The 23,220-nt window shown below is 44.2% G+C and overlaps 2 protein-coding genes across 3 annotated transcripts in view; one reads left to right on the forward strand and one right to left on the reverse strand.

Moving 5' to 3' along the window:
• Window positions 1-7,180, reverse strand: part of CIAO1 (cytosolic iron-sulfur assembly component 1) — a 29,507-nt gene extending 22,327 nt beyond the window's left edge. The window contains exon 1 of the mRNA XM_056571362.1: window positions 7,069-7,180. The gene's annotated coding sequence lies outside the window, so the exon portion shown is untranslated. The remainder of the gene's footprint in view (window positions 1-7,068) is intronic.
• On the forward strand, window positions 32-22,997 carry TMEM127 (transmembrane protein 127). 2 transcript variants are annotated; one of them, XM_056571365.1, is made up of 4 exons: window positions 32-131; window positions 17,642-17,904; window positions 18,530-18,694; window positions 22,066-22,997. In XM_056571365.1, the coding sequence occupies exons 2-4, from the start codon at window positions 17,661-17,663 to the stop codon at window positions 22,368-22,370; spliced, it is 714 nt and encodes a 237-aa protein (XP_056427340.1). In that variant the 5' UTR covers window positions 32-131; window positions 17,642-17,660; the 3' UTR covers window positions 22,371-22,997. The 2 variants fall into 2 exon arrangements, with proteins under 2 accessions (XP_056427340.1, XP_056427339.1); XM_056571364.1 differs by lacking the exon at window positions 32-131 and adding an exon at window positions 7,323-7,442.
• Window positions 22,998-23,220: the final 223 nt, after the last annotated feature.

A 23,220-nucleotide genomic window follows, 5' to 3' on the forward strand; every position in this document is an offset into this window, starting at 1 on the left:
CCCATCTCAGGTTTCATAGTATGCTTATGTCTCTCGTTTCTTACCAGGTACGGGGTCGGTGACGCAGGGAGGAGGCGGAAGTCAGCTGTGCTTATAGCCGAGCTACGGGCAGAAGAGGACCGGTAGCTGCGGTCAGTAATATTGGGGTGAAGTGGGGGGTAGTGTATAAGGGATGGGGGTGAGTACTTTAGGGGGGATGGATTTAGTATTTGAAGACCCTGTGATCAGCCTGGCGTGTGGTTATCACCATGTATTATCTTATCATGCCCTGATTATAGGATTATATATATATATATATATATATATATATATATATATATATATATAATACTATAGTATACATGTGATTAGCATATATACCCTTGTTGCCCCCAGATACTTATACAGTAAGTATACAGCATTCAGCCATTTCTATTGTATAGACAATTGATCATGTGATTGGAAGCGACGATAAACGGCGACAAAACCATCGGTTTGTCGTTAAAATTTCAAATCCCATAGTAATGTATAGAAAAATGCAGTGTTCCCCCCAACCTGAAGCTCTCTAGCAGTTGCAAAACTACAACCCCCATCGTACCTTTGGCTGTGGCATGATGGGGGTTGTAGTTTTGCGGCCGCTGGAATCGACAATCAATCAATTCAGTCTTAATGTAGTCAGTGTTTCCCAACCAGGGTACCTCCAGCTGTTGCAGAACTCCAATTCCCAGCATGCCCGGACAGCCTTTGGCTGTCCGAGCATGCTGGGAGTTGTAGTTTTGCAACAGTTGGAGGCGTCCTGTTTGGGAAACACTGAATTTAGTTGTTCAGCTTCCCCAGAAGTGTCATGTGACCTGTCTACAGGGAAGCTGAACACTTGAAAAATGGAACTAATTTTACAAGACTAAAGGAGGAATTTCTCAAGGGTGGTGTGGGGGAACAAATGGGTTTTTGTTGTTTTAATTTTTTTTTTTACACTTTTAACGTGTGTGGGGGTGATGTGTACATGCACCAAATTTATTTGCTTGGCACGTTATAAATATGGGGCTAGTACACTTTTTTTTTTTTTTTTTCTATTTTTTTTGTGTTAAATTACATTTCAGTTCACCACTTGGTACGGTTTCTCCTTTGTGACCGTTTAACCCTTTGTGCCAAGATGTGTGACCTTTTACAGATGCTGTCCACAGCCAGTTTTTTAAGCCAGGTCCAGGCTGGTGTAGATTTTGTGTCAAGGCGTCCAGGATAGGTTCATGAGCGCTGCATAAAATTAACCAGACTATGGCATAGCTACACAATTTAGCATCTTAACCCCTTAAGGACCAGGTCCATTTTGACCTTAAAGGAGAACTCTAGAATAAAAAAATTGTCCCCTGTACTGCCGTCAGTAAAAAAATATACATACCTTCCTTCCCTCCTCCGGTAACTGGCTCCACTCTCTGCCGCGATCCTCTTCCTGGTTGCCGGTGGTCGGCGAGTCATACTGCACTCAGCCAATCATCGCAATGTAACTTTTTGGCCCCGGCAGCTGGTGCCGGTGTAGTGAAGAATTGTGTGTCTTGAAGCGTTCTCACACTGCTATTCAGCCTATCACCGGCCGAGTCGGGACTTCGCTGCATCCAGTGATTGGCTGAGTGCAGTATGACTCGCCGACCACCGGCAACCAGGAAGAGGATCGCGGCGGAGACCGGAGCCGGTTACCGGAGGCCTCTGGGGAGGGAAGGAAGGTATGTATCTATTTTTTTTTTCTACTGCCGGCAGTATGGGGGACAATTTTTGTATTCTGGAGTTCTCCTTTAAGGACCAGGCCAATTTTATTTTAGCATTTTTTTTCCTCCTCACCTTCTAAAAATCAAAACTTTTATATTTCCGTCCACAGACGAGTATGAGGGTTTGTTTTCTGTGCGACCAGTTGTCCTTTGTAATGACTTCACTCATTTTACCATAAAATGTATGGCAAAATCCTATATGTGTGGGGGAAATTGAAAACCGCAATTTTGCTAATTTTGGAAGGTTTTGTTTTCACGCTGTACAATTTACGGTAAAAATTAAGTTTTCTTTATTTTGTGGGTACAAACTTTTCCATTATTGTACCACTTCAAAAAATTCTCAAACTTTTTAATCATATTAGTGCATTTAACATCCCTCTATTTTGACAACCTATTACTTTTTCCTTTTTCGTATAAGCGGCGGTATGAGGGCTAATTTCTTGCGCCGTGATCTGTACTTTTTATGGATACCACACTTGCGTATATGAAACTTTGAATACATTTTTTTTTTCTTTTGGAATATTTTATGTTTATTTATGACTTAAAAAAAAAAAAAATGTTACGTTTACGCCATTCACCGTATGGGAGCAATAACTATATATTTTAATCGGACATTTACGCACGTGGCGATACCGAATATGTTTGTTTTTGTACACTTTCTTGGGGTAAAATGGTAAAAAGGATGATTTACATTTTTATTGGGGAATGGGATTTTTTTTGTTTTGTTTTATAGTCCTTATAGGGGACTATTTATAGTAATCAGTTGACTGCTAATACTGATCAGTGCTATGTTTAGGGCATAGCACTGATCAGTGTTATCGGCGATCTTCTGTTCTGCTCAATTTCAGACGAGAGCAGAAGACCCCAGGAGACAGACGGAGGCAGGTGAGGGGACCTCCGGCCCCATTTTAGATGATCGGATTCCCGCTACGTCTCTGCGGGCAATCCAATTATCCATTTTACCGACCGCACTGCCGCAGATGCCGTGATCTGTATTGATCACGGTAGGGATCGACCGATATCGTTTTTTTAAGGCCGATACCGATAATCTGTGGAGGTTAGGGCCGATAGCCGATATTCCGGTATAAGTTATCCGCTATTTATCCCCCCGCGACACCGCTGCAGATCATTGATTTAAAGTGGGCACTTTAAATCAATGCACTGCAGTGGCCTTTGCGGTGCCATAGGCTGCCGCCCCCACCACCCGCTTCTCTACCCCTACCTGTCAGGGTGGTCCGGGCCATCCATCCTTCCTGTAGTGTCCGGCGGCATTCCGGGTGGAGGGTGAACCGGTCCGGGCTGTCCTTCTTCTCCGGGGGTGCTCTTCTCCACTCCGGGCAGGCTCCGGCCTAGTAACGCAGCATAGACGCCGCTGCGCAGTGACGCCCGTGCGCAGCGACGCACCCGACGTCACGGTGTAGCGGCATCTATGCAGCGTACTAGGCCGGAGCCTGCCCGGAGTGGAGAAGAGCACCCCCGGAGAAGGACAGCCTGGACCGGTTCACCCACCACCCGGAATGCCGCCGGACACTACAGGAAGGAAGGATGGATGGCCTGGACCACCCCCATTACGGGTAAGTTTAATTTTTTTTTATTGACTCGGAGGGTGGGGGAGGGGCCCGACCGGTATAGCGGTATGGGCAAAAATCCATACAATGGGAGAAAAAAAAACTGTATCCGGTTCATACCGGTATACCGCCCAGCACTACGGTGGGGGATGCGGTGCGGTGGGTCGGGGGGGGCTGGGGGCGGTCGCGGTGGGGGCGGTGCGGGAGGTGGGGCATTATCGGCAAGGTAATTGCCGATACCGATAATATCGGCCATACCGATAATCGGTCGATCCCTAGATCGCGGCAACTGAGGGGTCAATGGCGCACATCAGCATGATCGCTGATGTCTGCCATTACCTGCGGGTCCCTGGCTGCAGATAGCAGCCGGAACCTGTCGTGCATGACACAAGCACCACTCCGGTGCTTTTAGTCAAGTACAGGACATCAATGTTCATGCGTTAAGTACCAGGACGTACATTTACGTCCTGTGTCGTTAAGGGGTTAAACAAAAGTCTTAATGAAAAGTCTGTAAACAGCAACTGTGACAAATCGGCACCACAAAAACAGGGTAAAACAAACGATAAATTCCCCTCCTAAACCTATGTTTACACGGTGTAAATTTCTTGGATTGGACGACTGGACGTTCCGTCCGCGGCAGGAGCCAACTCGTCAGTCACAGCTTGGACCGCACGGAAATGCCTCATCTCCATAGATGACAATGCATTTCTGAGTGGATTCCACAAAAAGAATTGACCTGTCGATTCTTTCAGCAGAGGCTAGAATCGGAATGTCTGCGGCAGATGTGCACGGTGCAGCAGAATCCCATAGAAAATAATGGGACTCTGCTGCAATGTAATTTCTGAGCTTAAATTTTCCTCTGATCTTTGCCGTGTGAACGAGGCTTTAGGCTGTGATTCCACACAACATTTGTTTTGCCTTACCGGGGAAAAAGAGCCACAAAAACTGCCCACTCCCTTTTCACTACCACCATGCAGCTTTGTGGCCTTTGTTTGGCAAAATAGTGTGTATTAGTATAGGCTTTTATTTTTTGCCATTTTATCCCCCCCCCCCGCATTTTTTTTCTTCTTTGGGTCATGTTATTCTCTTATCGTGTGACCAGTTATTCACTTATATTTTTTTGACCATTACCTCTATCCCCCACATGATGTATATTTTCTGAAAAGTGTATGAAACAATGTTGCATTGATTTCATACATCTTTATTGATTTCATTACTTTGTATATTGGGGCTATTGTAGGTGTATAGCATGCCTTTTGTTTTCTTCTGATTTGTTTTTGTATAGTTAGAAGTGTAACCAGGGAGCAGTGCTGAGCTTGTCTGTGTCCCGGCTGCACTCTGAGATTCTATAAAAAAAAAAAGCTTGCCGCCAGGACTGGTAGGGAGACCCCTAGTGGTCATTTTTTTTTTAAGTGGAAAATTAAATAGAAAGAAGCATATTTTTTTAATAACATGCTATTGGAAAGTTATTCTTCATACATTAATCTATAATATATCAATTTTTTTTTTAAATGAAAGGCACCCTTTAACCCCTTAACGACGCAGGACGTAAATGTACCAGGATGTACATTTACGTCCTATACATGACCGCGAGCATCTGATCGATGCTCGGGTCATGCGCGGCAGGTCACGGCTGCTGATAGCAGCCAGGGATCCACCGGTAATGGCGGACATCTACGATCGCGCAGATGTCTGCCACTAACCCCTTAGATGCCGGGATCAATACAGAATGGCGATCCGATCATCCAGAACAGCAGACGGAGGTCCCCTTACCTGACTCCGCTGGCTTCCACAGGCCTTCTGCTCTGGTCTGAGATCGAGCAGACCAGAGCAGAAGATCGCCGATAAAACTGAGCAGTGGTATGCCCCATGCATAGCACTGAACAGTATAAATAGTCCCCTATGGGGACTATTAAAGTGTAAAAATAAAAGTGAAAAATCCTCTACCCCAAAAAGTGTAAAAAAAATAAAAAATAAAAAAAATAAAAAAAAATAAAAACTTCTTAATAAACATATTTGGTATCGCTGCATACGCAAATATGCTAACTATTAAAATATAATGTAAATTATCCCGGTGAACATAAAAAAAAATAAATTCCAAAATTACTGCTTTTTTTTTTTTTTTTTTTTATAACATTTTATCCCAAATAAAATTGATAAAAAAAAAGTGTTAAAAGTTTTAAATATGCAAATGTGGTATAAAAAAAAAAGTACAGATCATTACACAAAAAAATGAGCCCTCATACTGCCGCTTATACAGAAAAATGAAAAAGTTATAGGACGGCAAAATTAAACGCACTAATTTGGTTAAAAAGTTTCCTTTTTTTTTCTCTTTTCTGTATAATAATAATAATAATAAAGTATGTAATCATGACTATCATTTTAACCGTATTGACCCACAAAATAAACAAAACAGGTCTATTTTACCGTAAAGTGTACAGCGTGAAAACGAAACCTTCCAAAATTAGCAAAAGTGTGGTTTTCTTATCAATTTCCCCACACATATTATTTTTTGGGTTGCGCCATACATTGTATGGTAAAATGAGTGATGTCTTTACAAAGTACAACTGGTTGCGCAAAAAACAAGCCCTCATACTTGTCTGTGGATGAAAATATAAAAGAGTTATGATTTTTTGAAGGCGAGGAGGAAAAAACGAAAAAGTAAAAATAAAATTGTCCTTAAAGGAGTATTCCAGGAAAAAACGTTTTTATATATATCAACTGGCTCCAGAAAGTTAAACAGATTTGTAAAGTACTTCTATTAAAAAAATCTTAATCCTTTCAGTACTTATGAGCTTCTGAAGTTAAGGTTGTTCTTTTCTGTCTAAGTGCTCTCTGATGACACGTGTCTCGGGGAAACGCCCAGTTTAGAAGCAAATCCCCATAGCAAACCTCTTCTAAACTGGGCGTTTCCAGAGACACGTGTCATCAGAGAGCACTTAGACAGAAAAGAACAACCTTAACTTCAGAAGCTCATAAGTACTGGAAGGATTAAGATTTTTTAATAGAAGTACTTTACAAATCTGTTTAACTTTCTGGAGCCAGTTAATGTATAAAAAAAAGTTTTTTCCTGGAATACCCCTTTAAGGGGTTAAAATACATCACTTGCCACTAGGAAATACTTCAGTCCGAGCTAGGACCGCTCAGCCTTTGGCTGTCCAGGCATGCTGGGAGTTGTAGTTTTGCAACACTTGGAGGCACCCTGGTTGGGAAACAGTAGTCTATAGAGATGGTGCAAGCCTGAGGTCCACCCCTTGTTTTTTCCCTTATTTTGGGTATATTGTAGGTAGGCTGACCAAAAAGGATTGCCAACATACACGATGGCGTACTGACAGTCTGCCCATTGAGTTTAATGAGCCAACCTTAGTCAGCTAGTGACGATGTTCAGTCTATTTTCTGAACATATACATTCATTATGCAAGATTCAAGTGTGGTGTAATGTACAGTCCGTCCTAAAAGATTAACATACCGTATATACTCGAGTATAAGCCGAGTTTTTCAGCACGATTTTTCGTGCTGAAAACGCCCTCCTCGGCTTATACTCGAGTGAACTCACCGCCTGTCAATCCCTTCTTCAGTGGTCTTCAAACTGCGGTCCTCCAGATGTTGCAAAACTACAACTCCCAGCATGCCCGGACAGTCATCGGCTGTCCGGACATGCTGGGAGTTGTAGTTTTGAAACATCTGGAGGTCCGCAGGTTGAAGACCACTGCGGCCTTCGTCATCATCCAGACCCCCCAATTAAGTTTTCTACTCACCTTACCTCGGTTAGAAGGAAGGGTGAGCTGGTCCGGGCCATCTATGCTGCAGGGACCGTCCGGTGGGGAGGGTTAGTCGTTCCGGGCAGTCCATCTTCCCCGGGAGGCCCTCTTCTCTGCTCCAGGCCGGCCCCTGACTAGTGACGTTGCCTTGACGACGACGACTCACAGGGAGGTTCATGCACAGGTACGTCTGCTGCGCACGGACATACCTGTGCATCGTCGTCAAGGCAACATCACTAGTCCGGGGCCGGCTCGGAGAAGAGGGCCCCCGGTGAAGATGGACAGCCCGGAACGACTAACCCTCCCCACCGGACGGTCCCTGTAGCATAGATGGCCCGGACCAGCTCACCCTTCCTTCCCACCGAGGGGAGGTGAGTAGAAAACTTAAAGGAGGGTCTGGATAATGACGAAGGCGGCAGTGGTCTTCAACCTGCGGACCTCCAGATGTTTCAAAACTACAACTTCCAGCATGTCCGGACAGCCGATGGCTGTCCGGCATGCTGGGAGTTGTAGTTTTGAAACATCTGGAGGTCCGCAGGTTGAAGACCACTGATGAAGGGATTGACAGGCGGTGATGATGACGGGGGGGATGATGACATGGGGGGGATGATGTATTTCCCACCCTAGGCATAAAGTCGAGTCAATAACGTTTTCCTAGTTTTTTGGGGTTGAAATTAGGGGCCTCGGCTTATATTCGCGTCGGCTTATACTCGAGTATATACAGTATGCTTTTGGAAAATGGACTCTGTCATAGGGGTAGATTTATCAAAACCTGTTCAAAGAAAAAGTTGAAAAAAATGAAAGGAGCGATCTGATTGGTTGCTATGGGCAACTGGGCAACTTTTCCTCTGCACTGGTTTTGATAAATCTCTCTCTATGTAGCCACTTGTTGGCCGTAATAGGTTATTCCATGATTTTTTTTTATCTCCAGCCCATGATGCCAAGTTATAATACTGTTACCTCTGTGCGCCGCTTTATTTTTATAAATGGGACCCACACCAGGAAGTCATTTTATTTGTCTCTGACCTTTCACTGCATTCCTTAAAGGGGTACTTCAGAGGAAAACTTTTTTTTTTTTTTAAATCAACTGGCTCCAGAAAGTTAAACAGATTTGTAAATTACTTCTATTAAAAAAATCCTAATCCTTCCTGTACTTATCAGCTGCTATATGCTACAGAGGAAGTTGTGTAGTTTTTTTTCTGCCTGACCACAGTGCTCTCTACTGACATCTATGTCCATGTCAGGAACTGTCCAGAGCAGGATAGGTTTGCTATGGGGATTTTCTCCTGCTCTGTACAGTTCCTGACACGGACAGAGGTGTCAGCAGTGAGCACTGTAGTTAGACAGAAAAAAAAAACTACACAATTTCCTCTGTGGCATACAGCAGCGAAGTGCTGAAAGTATTAAGATTTTTGTAATAGAAGTAATTTACAAATATGTATAACTTTTTGGAGCCAGTTGATTTAAAAAAAAAAAAAAGTTTTCCTCTGAAGTACCCCTTTAAGGAATGCACCAGAGTACCCCTTTAAAGCCAGGGACAATGGGGGAGATTTATCAGAGATATATGCAGAGGAAAAGTTGTCCAGTTGCCCATAGCAACCAATCAGATCGCTTCTTTCATTTTTCACAGGCCTTCATGAAAATGAAAAAAGTGAGCTGATTGGTTGCTATGGGCAACTGGGCAAGTTTTCCTTTGCACAGGTTTTGATAAATCTCCCCCCATATGTCAATATGAATACCTCTTTAAAGGAGTACTCTGGCAAAAATGAACTTATTCACAGGGGTTAATTTCTATGGGAGCACTGATGATGCCCGAGAACTGTACTCGGGTCTTTACAGCAATCCCATAGAAATGAATGGAGCGCCCTCCTCACTGAGCACCGGGTCCTGTCCCGATAATCGCAGGGATAGGAGATATCTTAATTTTTGCCAGAGCTCTCCTTTAAACTCAAGGGTGTCAGTATTCAGTGGTATAAACCAGCATCCTTTTTTTGCCTACTTATGCACGCATGTGGAAAATGTGATCCTAACCTAACTTTACCCTATATATAAGACTGATATACAAGATGTCAGGCTCATTGCTCAGTCAGAATGTAGTGGTGGAGGTTACTGCTTATTCTGCACCTCACTCATTCCTGACATTGTTTTAGTTACATGTCTCTTCCTCATTGCTAAAAGCTCTCTCTAAATAGGAATAATAAATTGAAGGAAATAATCCTTCACGCTTCAATATGCCAATCATCTCTGGCCCATTATATTTAAATGGGTACTTTGGAAAAGTGCACTGGACTGATAAGGCTTGCACTGTGCTGGGCTGATTTGTACATACAGTACTAGATGTCATGTTGAGGGAGAAGGGGATACTGATACACTGGTTTTGCAAGGCGTTATCAGCAGAAAGGAAAGAAACAGCAGTAGGATCACAGCAAGGAAATGGTTACACTAAGCACTGATCTGCTACTGTTGCTGAAAAACCATTAAGACATTACATTGCAGCACTGTGGACATACAGCAGTAGGTACACTGGTTATATACAAAAGCGGCAATTCCCCAGAGCTTGATGAGATGAAAGCCTTGATTTTCCTTTGAGGAACAGTGTTGATCATCTTAATCAGGCAGACTGGCACAGCTCAGGCTTTCTCGGGCTCTCTCCCTATCCCCTGCATATAGCACATGCTAATCCCCACTCTCACTTTCTGTAATTTTTCCTGGCCTGACTGTTACAAGAGACAGATTTCTCCTAACAACAGGCAGTGGACAGCAGTTTGTAGAGTGACCAAGACTTAAGAGCAGTTTTTCGGTTCATCAGAAGCAATTTTTGGTAAATTAAGTGACTTACAAATGTGACAGGAATCCCATAGGCTATCACATGGAGGGAAAAAGTTTGAAATGACAGTGACCATTAAATGAAATCTGCAGCGAAAAAAAACATCCTCTATCCACACAGTAGGGGTTAAGTTTCTGATTGTGGGGATTGATCTCCTGCATTGCCACGGCTCTCCCGTGCAGGAGGATGTCAGCCGCAGCATGACGAGAGGCGGGGATGCAGCATTCGTGTCTCCCACAGAGCTGTATGGAGGGTGGCATGTCCGTCGAGCTTAGTGAGCTCGATGCTACGCGCATTAGTCGGCGCATAACGTGGCAGAGCCAGGGCTCTGTTGGGGAGATTGCGGGGGGGGGGGGGGTCCCAGCAGTTATTACTAGAATCATGGAACTTTAGTTAACAGAAATGCAAAGGCACTGATAGTAACCTAGGCCATGTGACAATACACTCACAGAAAAGGAGGCAAACTAGGTATATGATACAAAAAATTCAATCTTTATTAAACAGTCGATAAAAAATTACAAGCTAAAATCACGAGAGGCATACTGTGGTGATCAGATGAACACATACTGAAAGGCGGGGTGAGACTGTCCCAAATAATGGTCGAGGGATCGGTTCAAAATTGCATATCACAATAATAGTATCAGTTCAAACTCCAAATGGATAAGTGAAAATAAACAGAATATGGGGAATGGAGGTTACAGTTGAACTGAAGTTAAATCAAAGGGTTAAATGATAAGCAAGGGGAGACTGAAAGCAAAAGGCAGCATACATGTAAACAAAAGTACCAGTCATGCCCCCTATAGAGGAACATCTCACCTACCCCGAACGCGGTCACTTCGGTGACGCCCCCAGACGAAGCAACCAGCGAAAACGTGTTGGGGGTAGGTGAGATGTTCCTCTGTAGGGTGCATGACTGGTACTTTTGTTTACATGTATGCTGCCTTTTGCTTTCAGTCTCCCCTTGCTTATCATTTAACCCTTGATTTAACTTCAGTTCAACTGTAACCTCCATTCCCCATATTCTGTTTATTTTCACTTATCCATTTGGAGTTTGTTACTCTAAAGAACTGATACTATTATTGTGATATGCAATTTTGAACCGATCCCTCGACCATTATTTGGGACAGTCTCACCCCGCCTTTCAGTATGTGTTCATCTGATCACCACAGTATGCCTCTCGTGATTTTAGCTTGTAATTTTTATCGACTGTTTAATAAAGATTGAATTTTTTGTATCATATACCTAGTTTGCCTCCTTTTCTGTCAGTGAAGCATGGAACTTTGTCCTTTAAAGGAGATCTGCAGCAATAAAAAATGTATCCCCTATCCACAGGATAGGGGATACATTTTTTTTTGCTGCAGATCTCCTTTAAAGGACAAAGTTCCATGATTCCAGTAATAAAATGTCTATAGTCATAAAAAAAAAATCATTTAAAAACATTTGGCAGCATTAACAAATACTTACCTACCCGACTCCTGGGATTTGTCCATCCCTGCGTGAAATGAACATATTTATTATTTTATTTTTTACTCTAATATTTATAAATTTTTCACCAAATAAAGTTTTCTTTTTTTTTTTTTGCCAAGAAAAAGTTCCCCTACCTCAACCCTTCCCCTGTAGTTGTGTACGTTATATAATAAAAATGTGTTATTTTATTCAAAGGCGTGTTTCATGGTTTCATCCCATACTCCTAATATAAATTAGAAAGCTTACATAATGTTGGTCATCTGCGCTATTAGTAATGCTTATACAATGTTGTCCCTAGTCACAGCAACTGTGCCAGCCTAGGTACATTTAGCCATTTGGCACATATTTTCACCTTTTTATGTCTGGAGTACTAATATATATATATATATATATATATATATATATATATATATATATATATATATGTGTGTGTGTACAGTGATCCCTCGACTTATGATGGCCCCGACATATGATCATTTCAACATATGATGGCCTCTCAGAGCCCATCGTATGTTGAAGGCAGCCTCGACATATGATGCTGCTGTGTGTTGGGGCCATCGTACAAACAGCTATCTGATAGATAGTTGTTTAATGTCCCCGTGTGCCCCGTTCTGCCTCCTGTTACTCACATGCTGTCCTGCTAACTCACGCAGGCTTCCACTGTGAGCTCCGTGTAAGCCCCGCCCCCCAGTGCAGCCATAGCCAATAGCCTGGTGCATCTTGCTGCAGGCATCCAATGAGCTGCTGGCTGCCCTCCCCTTCCTTTCCTATAGAGCTGTAGTCGGCAGGATCATAATGGAGGACATTCTGTCCCCCCTGAAGGTATTTAAAGAACTGTACAGTACTGTATGCGATGTCACACATCACATACAATACATATACACACTATACACCCCATACATCAATGTTTCCCTGTCAGTGTGCCTCCAGCTGTTGCAAAACTATAACTCCCAGCATGCCCAGACAGTCAATGGCTGTACATGCATGCTGGGAGTTGTAGTTGTGCAACAGCTGGAGGCACCCTGGTTTGTTAAACACTCCCCATACACTCCACATACAATGGTCATCCCAGAACCAATTAGCAGTTTCCCATAGAGATATGTATTCAACATACAATGGTTCCGAGGCCCCAGAACCAATTACTATTTTTACATAGACATATGTACTCGACATATGATGGTTTCAACATATGATGGTTCTCCTGGAACCAATTAATATCATATGTTGAGGGACCACTGTATATATAATACAGTCATGGCCATAAATGTTGGCACACCTGAAATTTTTCTAGAAAATGAAGTATTTCTCACAGAAAAGGATTGCAGTAACACATGTTTTGCTATACACATGTTTATTCTATGGATCGACCGATTATTGGTTTGGCCGATATTATAGGCCGATAATCACGATTTTGGGCATTATCAGTATCGGCAATTACCTTGCCGATAATCCAATAATGCCCCACCCCCTGCACCGCGACAGCCCCCCTCCACTGACCCGCCACACTGCATTGCACCCCCCACCGCCCCGGCCCCATTGCCTCCCCCATCCCCGGTTTTATAATTACCTGTTCCCGGGGCCCGGAGCCCACGCTACTTCTGGCTCCTGCTGCGTCCTGCGTTATGCTGTGTGCAATGACGAGTGACGTGACGCACCGTCACCATCAGTGCACACAGTGACAGTTCAGGAGGACGCCACCGGAGCCAGATGTAGAGTGGACCCCGGGAACAGGTAATTATAAAACCGGGGATGTGGGGGGGGGGCGGTCACGGTGGTGGTGATAGGACTCAGGAGGACCCCTGGACAGGCAGGGGGAGAGAAGCAGGTGGCGGCGGCGGTGGTCTATGGCACCGCAAAAGCCGCTGAAGTTCATTGCTTTAAAGCGGCCGCTTTAAATCAATGATCTGCAGCGGTGTCACGGGGGGGATAAATAGCCGATGACTTATACTGGAATATCGGTATAAGTTATCGGCTATCGGCCCTAACCTCCACAGATTATCGGTATCAGCCCTAAAAAAAAAACGATATCGGTCGATCCCTAGTTTATTCCCTTTGTGTGTATTGGAAGTAAACCAAAAAGGGAGGGGGGAAAAAAGCAAATTGGACATAATGTCACACCAAACTCCAAAAATGGTCTGGACAAAATTATTGGCATCTTTTTAACTTCATATTTGGTTGCACACCCTTTGGAAAAAATAACTAAAATCAGTCGCTTCCTATAACCATCAATAAGCTTCTTACACCTCTCAGCCGGAATGTTGGACCACTCTTCCTTTGTGAACTGCTCCAGGTCTCTCTTATTGGAAGGGGCCTTTTCCCAACAGCAATTTTAAGATCTCTCCACAGATGTTCAATGGGATTTAGATCTGGACTCATTGCTGCCACTTCAGAACTCTCCAGCGCTTTGTTGCCATCCATTTCTGGATGCGTTTTGATGTATGTTTGGGGTCATTGTCCTGCTGGAAGACCCAAGATCTCGGACGCAAACCCAGCTTTCTGACACTGGGCTGTACAGTGCGACCCAAAATCCGTTGGTAATCCTCAGATTTCATGATGCCTTTTACACATTCAAGGCACCAAGTGCCAGAGGCAGCAAAACAACCCCAAAACATCATTGAACCTCCACCATATTTCACTGTAGGTACTGTGTTCTTTTCTTTGTAGGCCTCATTCCGTTTTTGGTAAACAGTAGAATGATGTGCTTTACCAAAAAGCTCTATCTTGGTCTCATCTGTCCACAAGACATTTTCCCTGAAGGATTTTAGCTTACTCAAGTTCATTTTGGTAAAATGTAGTCTTGTTTTTTTTATGTCTCTGTGTCAGCAGTGGGGTCCTCCTGGGTCTCCTGCCATAGCGTTTCATTTCATTTAAATGTCGACGGATAGTTTGCGCTGACACTGATGCTCCCTGAGCCTGCAGGACAGCTTGAATATCTTTGGAACTTGTTTGGGGCTGCTTATCCACCATCCGGACTATACTGCGTTGACACCTTTCATCAATTTTTCCTCTTCCGTCCACACCCAGGGATATTAGCTACAGTGCCATGGGTTGCAAACTTCTTGATAATGTTGCGCACTGTGGACAAAGGCAAATCTAGATCTCTGGAGATGGACTTGTAACCTTGAGATTGTTGATATTTTTCCACAATTTTGGTTCTCAAGTCCTCAGACAGTTCTCTTCTCCTCTTTCTGTTGTCCATGCTTAGTGTGACACACACAGACACACACTGCAAAGACTAAGTGAACTTCTCTCCTTTTTATCTGCTTTCAGGTGTGATTTTTATATTGCCCACACCTGTTACTTGCCCCAGATGAGTTTAAAGGAGCATCACATGCTTGAAACCATCTTATTTTTCCACAATGTTGAAAGGGTGCCAATAATTTTGTCCAGACCATTTTTGGAGTTTGGTGGGACATTATGTCCAATTTGCTTTTTTTCCTCCCTCTTTTGGTTTAGTTCCAATAGGCACAAAGGGAATAAACATGTGTATAGCAAAACATGTGTTACTGAAATCATTTTCTGTGAGAAATATTTATATATAATCTTTTGCCTGTATAATGAGCCAGTTGACCTGTTGAATAAAGACCTTGGCGGGTTGTAACTGTGTTTGGCGGGTTGTAACTAAGCCAATACCTGACTATCACCTCTTTATTCTTATATCAATTTGCAGATTTTTCTTTATTAACATAAGTGGGCCATGAGTAGTATCCAGGTTTGGATGGATAAGGTTCATCCAGCAGCATACGCACTGACTTACCCCAGTTGATGCTCAGGTCAGAATGGTGCCCAAACCTGTCAATAATAGATGTGGGAGATTTACTCCTCTTCCATGAAAAAGTGGGCATGATTGGTTGCTATGGGCAACTGGTCAACCTTTCTTCTGCATAAGTTTTGATAAGTCTAAGGTCCCTTTCACACTACTCTAAAAACCTCCGTCGTTACTCCCGTCAAATAGTCCTGAAAATGGCCGGCAAAAAATCCCATTCATGTCAGTGGGATTTTTGGACCATTCTTTTGCATCAGGTATATGTCAGTTTTTACTAATCTCCGTTATTTTTGCCGGCACAATAGACGGTGCATGCACTAATTTTTGTTCCGACAAAAATAAAGGTGAAATAACGTCCGTTAAAATTTAACATTGAAGTCTATGGGAAACGGATGTTCACAAAAACATAAAAAATCAGTTATTGTCCGTTTTTTTTTATGATCCGTTTTTTGCACTGAGCATGCTCAGTACAGCATTACAACCGGGAAGTCACATGGAAATAAGATAACGGACTATAACAGGTGATAACAGATTTTACACATGTCCGTTATTTTGACAGAATGTCTGTTAAAATTGGTCATCAGTTATCATCCGTTGTATTCAGTTATTTTATCAATTTTTTTCATGACCCGTTATTGCTGAATAATGGGTGTCAGAATGCAGGAACATAACTGTAGTGTGAAAGGGGCCTAAGACTGGTGCCCAGGGGAACAGGTAAATCCACCAGCGGCCCCTCAGCTAAAATGGGCCCGCCTCATGTATAGTTTTAACATATATATATATATATATATATATATATATACATATATATATATATATACTCACACACACACTCGCTGTGTTTCTGTGGCTGACTGGTGGTGCACGTGGCAAGATTTGAAGTAATCTGGCCACTTACATACTATGTCAGTGTAGTGGTGGATCCATCTTCTCTCTCCCTGGGCTCCTCCTGAACTCACAGAGACACTAGATGCTGCAGGCAAAATTGCATATACCCTCTCCTGCCAGCTCCTGAGGAATTTCTGACCATTACCACCCATTCCTGCAACATGTCTGTCCAATCCTGCCTACTCCTGCAAACATTCTGGTGGCCATGTGGTTTCTCTGCTAAGCAGACATGCCATTTAGATGCCTGGGAAAGCTAGGTGAGACATTCTCACCTACCTTTTAATGCTCCTGAATGGCATATCTATCATGCAGTGCAATACATGCCATTATATGTGCACAGGGCACTGTTGGGCAATATGCACTTGAGTCAGACAGTATATAGTGGCATCCTCAAGTATTATACAGGAGTAAATACAGTATGCATGGCATGCCATTATCTTTGCTCAGGGCACTGGTGGATGCTATATGGAGTACAGTCAAGCAATGTATGGTGCATCCCTAAGACGGCTAGTACTCCTAACCTTTAGGGTGGACCTGAGAAGTGTGCACAGGCTGAGCTCTGTCACCCACCAATCACCATACCACTGCATTTGGCACACTGTCAGGATGACGTTCACTTACAGCTGGGGAGGAGTAAGCGGGAGCATAACCAGGCATCGGACACTAGAGGCTTCACATGTCATGACTCTAGTGTTTAATTCTGCCCCATTGAGCCTTCGCCACGCATCAGACATCGGGTTAGATAAATTATAGTTACCGTGACTTCAGGTTCTTTGCTGGGACAAGAGCAGAGAGCTGGGTTATTCTGAGCGCTCTGTGGTGCGGTATTTGGGGGACTCGCAGGTATGGTGTGTGACTGCCTGCTCCTGCCTACAACATACTTAATGCTGTCCGTGCCCACAAGTTTTTAAACGGGTCCCATGGGATCCCAATCCCAGTGCATTTCTCTAGTGTTTCCCTTCCCTGCAATCTGCAATTCACTGCCTATTGCCAGGGGAAATCTGTCTCTAGTAACAGCTAGATCAAGACAAATTACAGGAAATTGGGTTGGGGTGTCCTATGTGCAGCAGAGAGTCCGCGTTGTGTACCTTCAAACTGAGCCAGTCTTCCTGCTGAAGATGATCCAAAAAGGTAAATCAAGACTTGTATGATTTCTGCACACATAGCACCTTGCGAACCTAGTACACCAGTAACCTCTCCATTGTGTGAATCATCCCCCTGCATAGTGCAGCCTCTTCAACACAAAGCACTTTCTCTAGCACTATATCATCGCATAGCAGAGAGGGGTATGTGCTGTGCTATGATTGGCCAGAGAAGTAGGGAAAGGAAGTCTATGTATGTGTACTACTGAAATGGCTCTGCACCATGAAGGGGGCTCTTATGATATGTCCAAAGTTAAAGCAAATGTCGGGAATAAGCAGCCATTAATTCTTTAGCAAGATGTCTAGAATGCCGTAGCATTATCTCATTTTCTGTAATACTGCCTAACAGATAAAACATAGCATTAAAGAAAGCTACACCCCTGTACCCTACACACATTTCTAATCACCCTCCCCCATTTTGTTTAATCAGCTTACAGGTAGTGAATATCATTCTGTATTTTGTCTTTTTCCTGGCTCTAGACAGAAACCAGCACCTGAGATGTTTGCTCCCGGCGGGTCCGGTGGTTCTTCAATGCCGAGGAGAAGAGGTCACGGGGCTCATGCCCTTCCCAAGCAGCCAGAAAGAAGTCTGGCATCCGCCCTGCCTGGTGCATTATCCATTACAGCCCTCTGTACCGCTCTGGCAGAACCAGCTTGGCTACATATCCATGGGGGAACGTGCAAACGTCGGGAGTTGGGGGTAGCAGATGTACTTGGAACTGAAGACCCTGAGCTTCTTACAAGTAAGTTGCATGAGGATTTTACATCACTTTGCGTCAGGGAGGCTTTCAAATATGAAACATTTTTAGGCCCTGAGCAGATATGTGTTAAGAACAAATTGGGTGTCCACTCACCTAAATAGGTTGCGCTCCTCAACTCTATAAAGCGCTTGTGGGCAATACGCATTCCAAAACCATTGAGCTTCGTGCATTGTGGAAGCAGACCCCAGAATAGATCCTTTTGATTCCTTATCACAGTTTCTAGCTAGTTATTATTGGCAATAGCGAAATGTGGTGCGTACATTCAGTCCTAAGAAAATTCAAAAAGCCCTTCTCCATATTAGATCCGTTAACTTTAAAGGGTTACTCCATTGTTCTGAACGCTGGGTGCGGGATGCAGGGGTCATGACGTCACACTACACCCCCTCAATGCAAGTCTATGGGAGGGGGCTTGGCGGTTGCCAAGCCCCCTCCCATAGAATTTCATTGAGGGGGCGTGGTGTGACCTCACGAGGGGGGTCGCCGTGACGTCACGACCCCCGCAGGCCGCACCTAACAAAATGTTCCTCCGTCATTTTATCATTGTCTTTTATGTGGGAATAGGTTGTTCTCTCTTATCCTAAAATATACCTATTGTATGTGCTTGCAGAATTCTGTATGAACCATCAGACAATACTTCTCCTCCGTGTCATCGCCGGCTTCTGCTTCCTGGGTATTGCCTGCAGTATGACCGCTTTCTTGCTTGATGTCTTTGGTCCGAAGCATCCTGCCCTCAAAATTACGAGGCGCTATGCTTTTGCCCACATACTCACAGGTATTTATTTTCACAGATATCTAGTTTTATAAACACACGTTTGTCATATTGAGAAATAATGTGTGGCACAGTTAAGATTAAAGGGATATTCCGGTCAAAAACTTCTATTAAAAAAATCTTAATCTCACCAGTACTTATCAGTGGCTGAAGTTTAGTTGTTCTTTTCTGTCTGACCACAGTTCTCTCTGCTGACACCTCTGTCTGTCTCAGGAACTGTCCAGACTAGGATAGGTTTTCTATGGGGATTTGTTTCTACTCTGGACAGTTCCCGAGACAGACAGAGGTGTCAGGAGAGAGCACTGCAGCCAGACAGAAAAGAACAACTCAACTTCAGCAGCTGATAAGTACTGGTAGGATTAAGATTTTTTTGATAGAAGTAATTTACAAATCTGTTTACATTTCTGGAGCCAGTTGATTTGAAAAAATTAGTTTTTGACCAGAATATCCCTTTGAGATTTTATCTATGCTTTTCTGTATTTTGGACTACTTGTATAGTCCCCTATACATGTTAAGAAAAAGTTGGTCAAACCCACTGATTTCTACAATATTGTGTATAGAGGCCCCCCAACTGATGATGTCAGAGCAGAGATGGATCAGGCCTGTTGGACTTCAATTGCCTGATCCTTTTGTTCTTAGAGACATAAGTTGCTACAGGAAGAGGAATCTGGTAACTGCCTAAATAGATATCCTGCCACTGAAGCATCATGGGAGTTACCCTTTAAGATTTCAGATTACTCATCCTGTATGGGGGCCCCTGTAGTAAGGGTGGTCCATTGGAATGAAATGGGCACCTGCAGTTGCTTTGAGCCTTTTAATAATTCTCCAGATTCTGTATATTCAAATTCAGCATATTTTACTATATACAAAATATACAGAATGTGAAAAACACATTAGAGGGGTTTTCAGGGACCTTTATTTTGATGGCATAGCATCAGTATTCCTATTTAAAGGAAAATGGTCATCCTGTTCACCCACACTAAACCCAATACACTGGATTATAGTGTGGGTGAACAAGAGTCCGATGAAGGGTCACTGACTAAAATACATACCGTAGGTCCAGAGATATGTCCCACCCAAGATCCGCTGCTATATTCTCTGAATTGCGCGCTGGAGGCGGGCCCAGTTGGCTCAATTTGCATATTCATTGTCTATGTCTCCACACCATAGTGACATGGAGTCGCTGGTCACCTTAGCGCATGTGCCGACTGAGCGCTTTCGTAACCAGCAACAATAAATATTCAAATTGAGCTGATGGGGCCCGCCTCCAGTGCACAAGAAGCCGATCTTCGGTGGGACTCCTGTTCACCCACACTATAACCCAGTGTATTAGGTTTAGTGTGGGGGAACAGGATGACCATTTTACTTTAAATAGGGCGGAACTGCATTACCAGAAGGTATGGAGTAGTTGAATAATTAAAGGGGTAATCTTTTATTAATTTTTTTTCAAATCAACTACTGGTGCTGGAAAGTTAAAGGCGATGTCCCGCGCAGACTATTCTTATTCCATCCGGCCCGGGCTGCAAAAAAAAGAGAAAACAAACTTTCACTTACGTTCCTACGTTCCCCCCGGAGCTCCGCTACAGCTGACCTGTTGGCCGGGCTTTCTGCTTCCTACTTCCTTTAGCCCGGGACGTCACACGGCGCTTCAGCCTATCACCAGCCGCAGCGATATCCGACCTCGGCCCGTGATAGGCTGAAGCGCCGTGTGACGTCCCGGGCTAAGGGAAGTAGTAAGTAGACAGCCCGGCCTACCGATCAGCTGTAGCGGAGCTCTGGGGGAACGTAAGAAGGTAAGTGAAAGTTTGTTTTCTCTTTTTTTGCAGCTCGGGCAGGATGGAATAGGAAAAGTCCGCATCGGACATCTCCATTAAACAGATTTGTAAATTACTTCCATTTAAAAAATCTTAACCCTTCCAGTACTTATCAGCTGCTGTATACTACAGATATACTACAGAGGAAGTTGTGTAGTTCTTTCTAGTCTGACCACAGTGCTCTCTGCTGACACCTCTGTCCATGTCAAGAACTATCCAGAGCAGGATAGCTTTTCTATAGAGATTTGCTCCTACTCTGGACAGTTCCTGACACGGACAGAGGTGTCAGCAGAGAGCACTGTGGTCAGACAGAAAAGAACTGCACAATTTCCTCTGTAGTAGACAGCAGCTGATAAGTACTAGAAGAATTAAGATTTTTTAACAGAAGTAATTTACAAATCTGTTTAACTTTCTGGCACCAGACACTTGTTTCTACTGGAGTACCCCTTTAAGAAGTTGTATCGCCATTAACCCTTTAGTCAAAGGATTAGCGACTGTGCCAAGAGTTGGACCTCCTCATATCGGACTTTGATATCATAGGCTAGCAGTATTCAAATCCTAGAAAAATCCATTACATTTTGGAAAGGGTCTTAAAGAGACCCTGTCTGGCAGGGCATCTATCTAATGAATTCATTAAATATCCTATTGAAAGCAGTATAGAAATGGACACTATATGTAAAATTACACATTCCTCTAGGATGATTGGCTGGCAAATATCACCCCCCCCCCCCCCCCCAATGGACACCCAGCCCCCCCTCCGGCATATTATTTAAAGCATTCCTGATGTCAGTCAAGTGATCCCTTTTGATCAGTCTAAGGCTGGGTTCACACTATGTTTTCTCCCATAAGGGAGCGCATACGGCAGGGAAAAGCTAAAACCTCGCGCTCCCGTATGCCTTCGTATGCGCTCCCGTATGTCATTCATTTCAATGAGCCGGCCGGAGTGAAACGTTCGGTCCGGTCGGCTCATTTTTGCGCTGTGTGCGCTTTTACAACCGGTCCTAAAACTGTGGTTGACCACAGTTTTAGGTCCGGGGAAAAAGCGCATACGGCGCAAAAATGAGCCGACTGGAGCGAACGTTGCACTCCGGCCAGCTCATTGAAATTAATTACATACGGGAGCACATAGAAAGGCATACGGGAGCGCGAGGTTTTAGCTTTTCCCTGCCGTATGCGCTCCCTTATGGGAGAAAACATAGTGTGAACCCAGCCTAATATGCTGTCTTTATTACAGAAATGGCTTCCTTATGGGAGTACAGTCGCTGGTCTCCTGGCTGATCGTGACAGGCTCGTTATGACAGTGTTTCCTAACCAGCGTGCCTCCAGCTGTTGCAAAATAACAACTCCCAGGGAGTTGTAGTTTTGCAATAGCTGGAGGCACACTGGTAGGAAAACACTTGGTTATGATCACTATACTTTGCACTAAACTGTGCGTCTCCCGGGAAGTAAACTATTGCACCAAATGCATCAAAATGTCTTTCTTCTGTCCTGTGTGTTCTTTCTCGTGCACATCCCTTAATAATCCATCCTCTGCCCCTTTCTGATTTCCTTGTTTTACAGTTTTGCAATGCGCAACAGTTATTGGTTTCTGCTACTGGGCCTCGGAGCTCATATTGGCACTCCAGCAGCAACACAAACAATACCACGGCTCCCAGGTCTACGTCACCTTTGCCGTTAGTTTTTACTTGGTGGCCGGGGCAGGGGGAGCCTCCATTCTTGCCACCGCTGCCAACCTCCTGCGCCATTATCCATCAGAAGAAGAGGAGCAGGCTTTGGAGTTGCTGTCGGAGATGGAAGCTGACTCTTACCCAGCCGAGTATGACGTCATGAATCCTTTCCAACCACCGCCTGCTTACACGCCATAACCAGGGCCCCCAGGGCCTCAACCCTAAGACTGTCTCCCTATAACAGATGGAGAACCTGCTGCTTGCATCAAGAGGACATTTTTGGCCAAACTAGCATATGCGTATGGAAAACGGGCTGTTCTGTACCCTCTTGCAGCTTGGTCATCCACACAGATTTCACATCTGCTTCCTTTGCTGTTCTACTTTTGTGATTGTTCACAACCTTCAGAATGCTTTTTTCTGTCTATAACCGCGTCACCCCTATGTCTGCCTCGATACAGGTTTTAATTCGACACCCTCACAGGTTGACTTTGTAAGAAATGGCTGCTGCACGGTGTCACTGGCACAAATGTGGGCATGCTATGGTGCTTACAATTGTAAGCTATATATTTCTTATCAGTTTTTGTTTTTTTAAAGATAATAAAGGCTAACTCCACTCCAAACCTGGACATTTAATCTATAGTTTATCACAGTATTCCAGAAAAAAAGACAGCCTGGGAAGCTGAGATATGTGGAGTTGTTTGAAGAGTTAAAGGGTTACTCTGCCCCTAAACATCTTATCCCCTATACAAAGGATAGGGGATAAGATGTCTGATCGTAGGGGTCCCGCCGGATGTGGCGCTGGAGGCTTGTGGCGTCACAGCGAACTTCGCGCCGTGCTGGATGACTGGCGATGCGGGGCAGAGGGGGACGTCGCGGCCACGCCCCCTCGTGACGACATGGCCACACCCCGCTCGTGACGTCGTGGCCACACGCCCCCTCAATGTAAGTCTATGGGAGGGGGCGTCACGCCCCCTCCCATAGACTTGCATTGAGGGGGCGTGACGCCCCCTCCCATAGACTTGCATTGAGGGGGCGTGTGGCCGCGACG

This window comes from Hyla sarda, chromosome 4 (genome assembly GCF_029499605.1).
Source record: "Hyla sarda isolate aHylSar1 chromosome 4, aHylSar1.hap1, whole genome shotgun sequence".
Taxonomy (NCBI): domain Eukaryota; kingdom Metazoa; phylum Chordata; class Amphibia; order Anura; family Hylidae; genus Hyla; species Hyla sarda.

Bases quoted from the DNA above. Each gene is read 5' to 3' on its own strand.
- TMEM127 (XM_056571364.1), top strand. From the start codon at position 7,402: ATGGCCCGGACCAGCTCACCCTTCCTTCCCACCGAGGGGAG. The intron at 7,443-17,641 runs GTGAGTAGAAAA...TCCTGGCTCTAG, and splicing joins TTCCTTCCCACCGAGGGGAG to ACAGAAACCAGCACCTGAGA. The intron at 17,905-18,529 runs GTAAGTTGCATG...ATGTGCTTGCAG, and splicing joins AGACCCTGAGCTTCTTACAA to AATTCTGTATGAACCATCAG.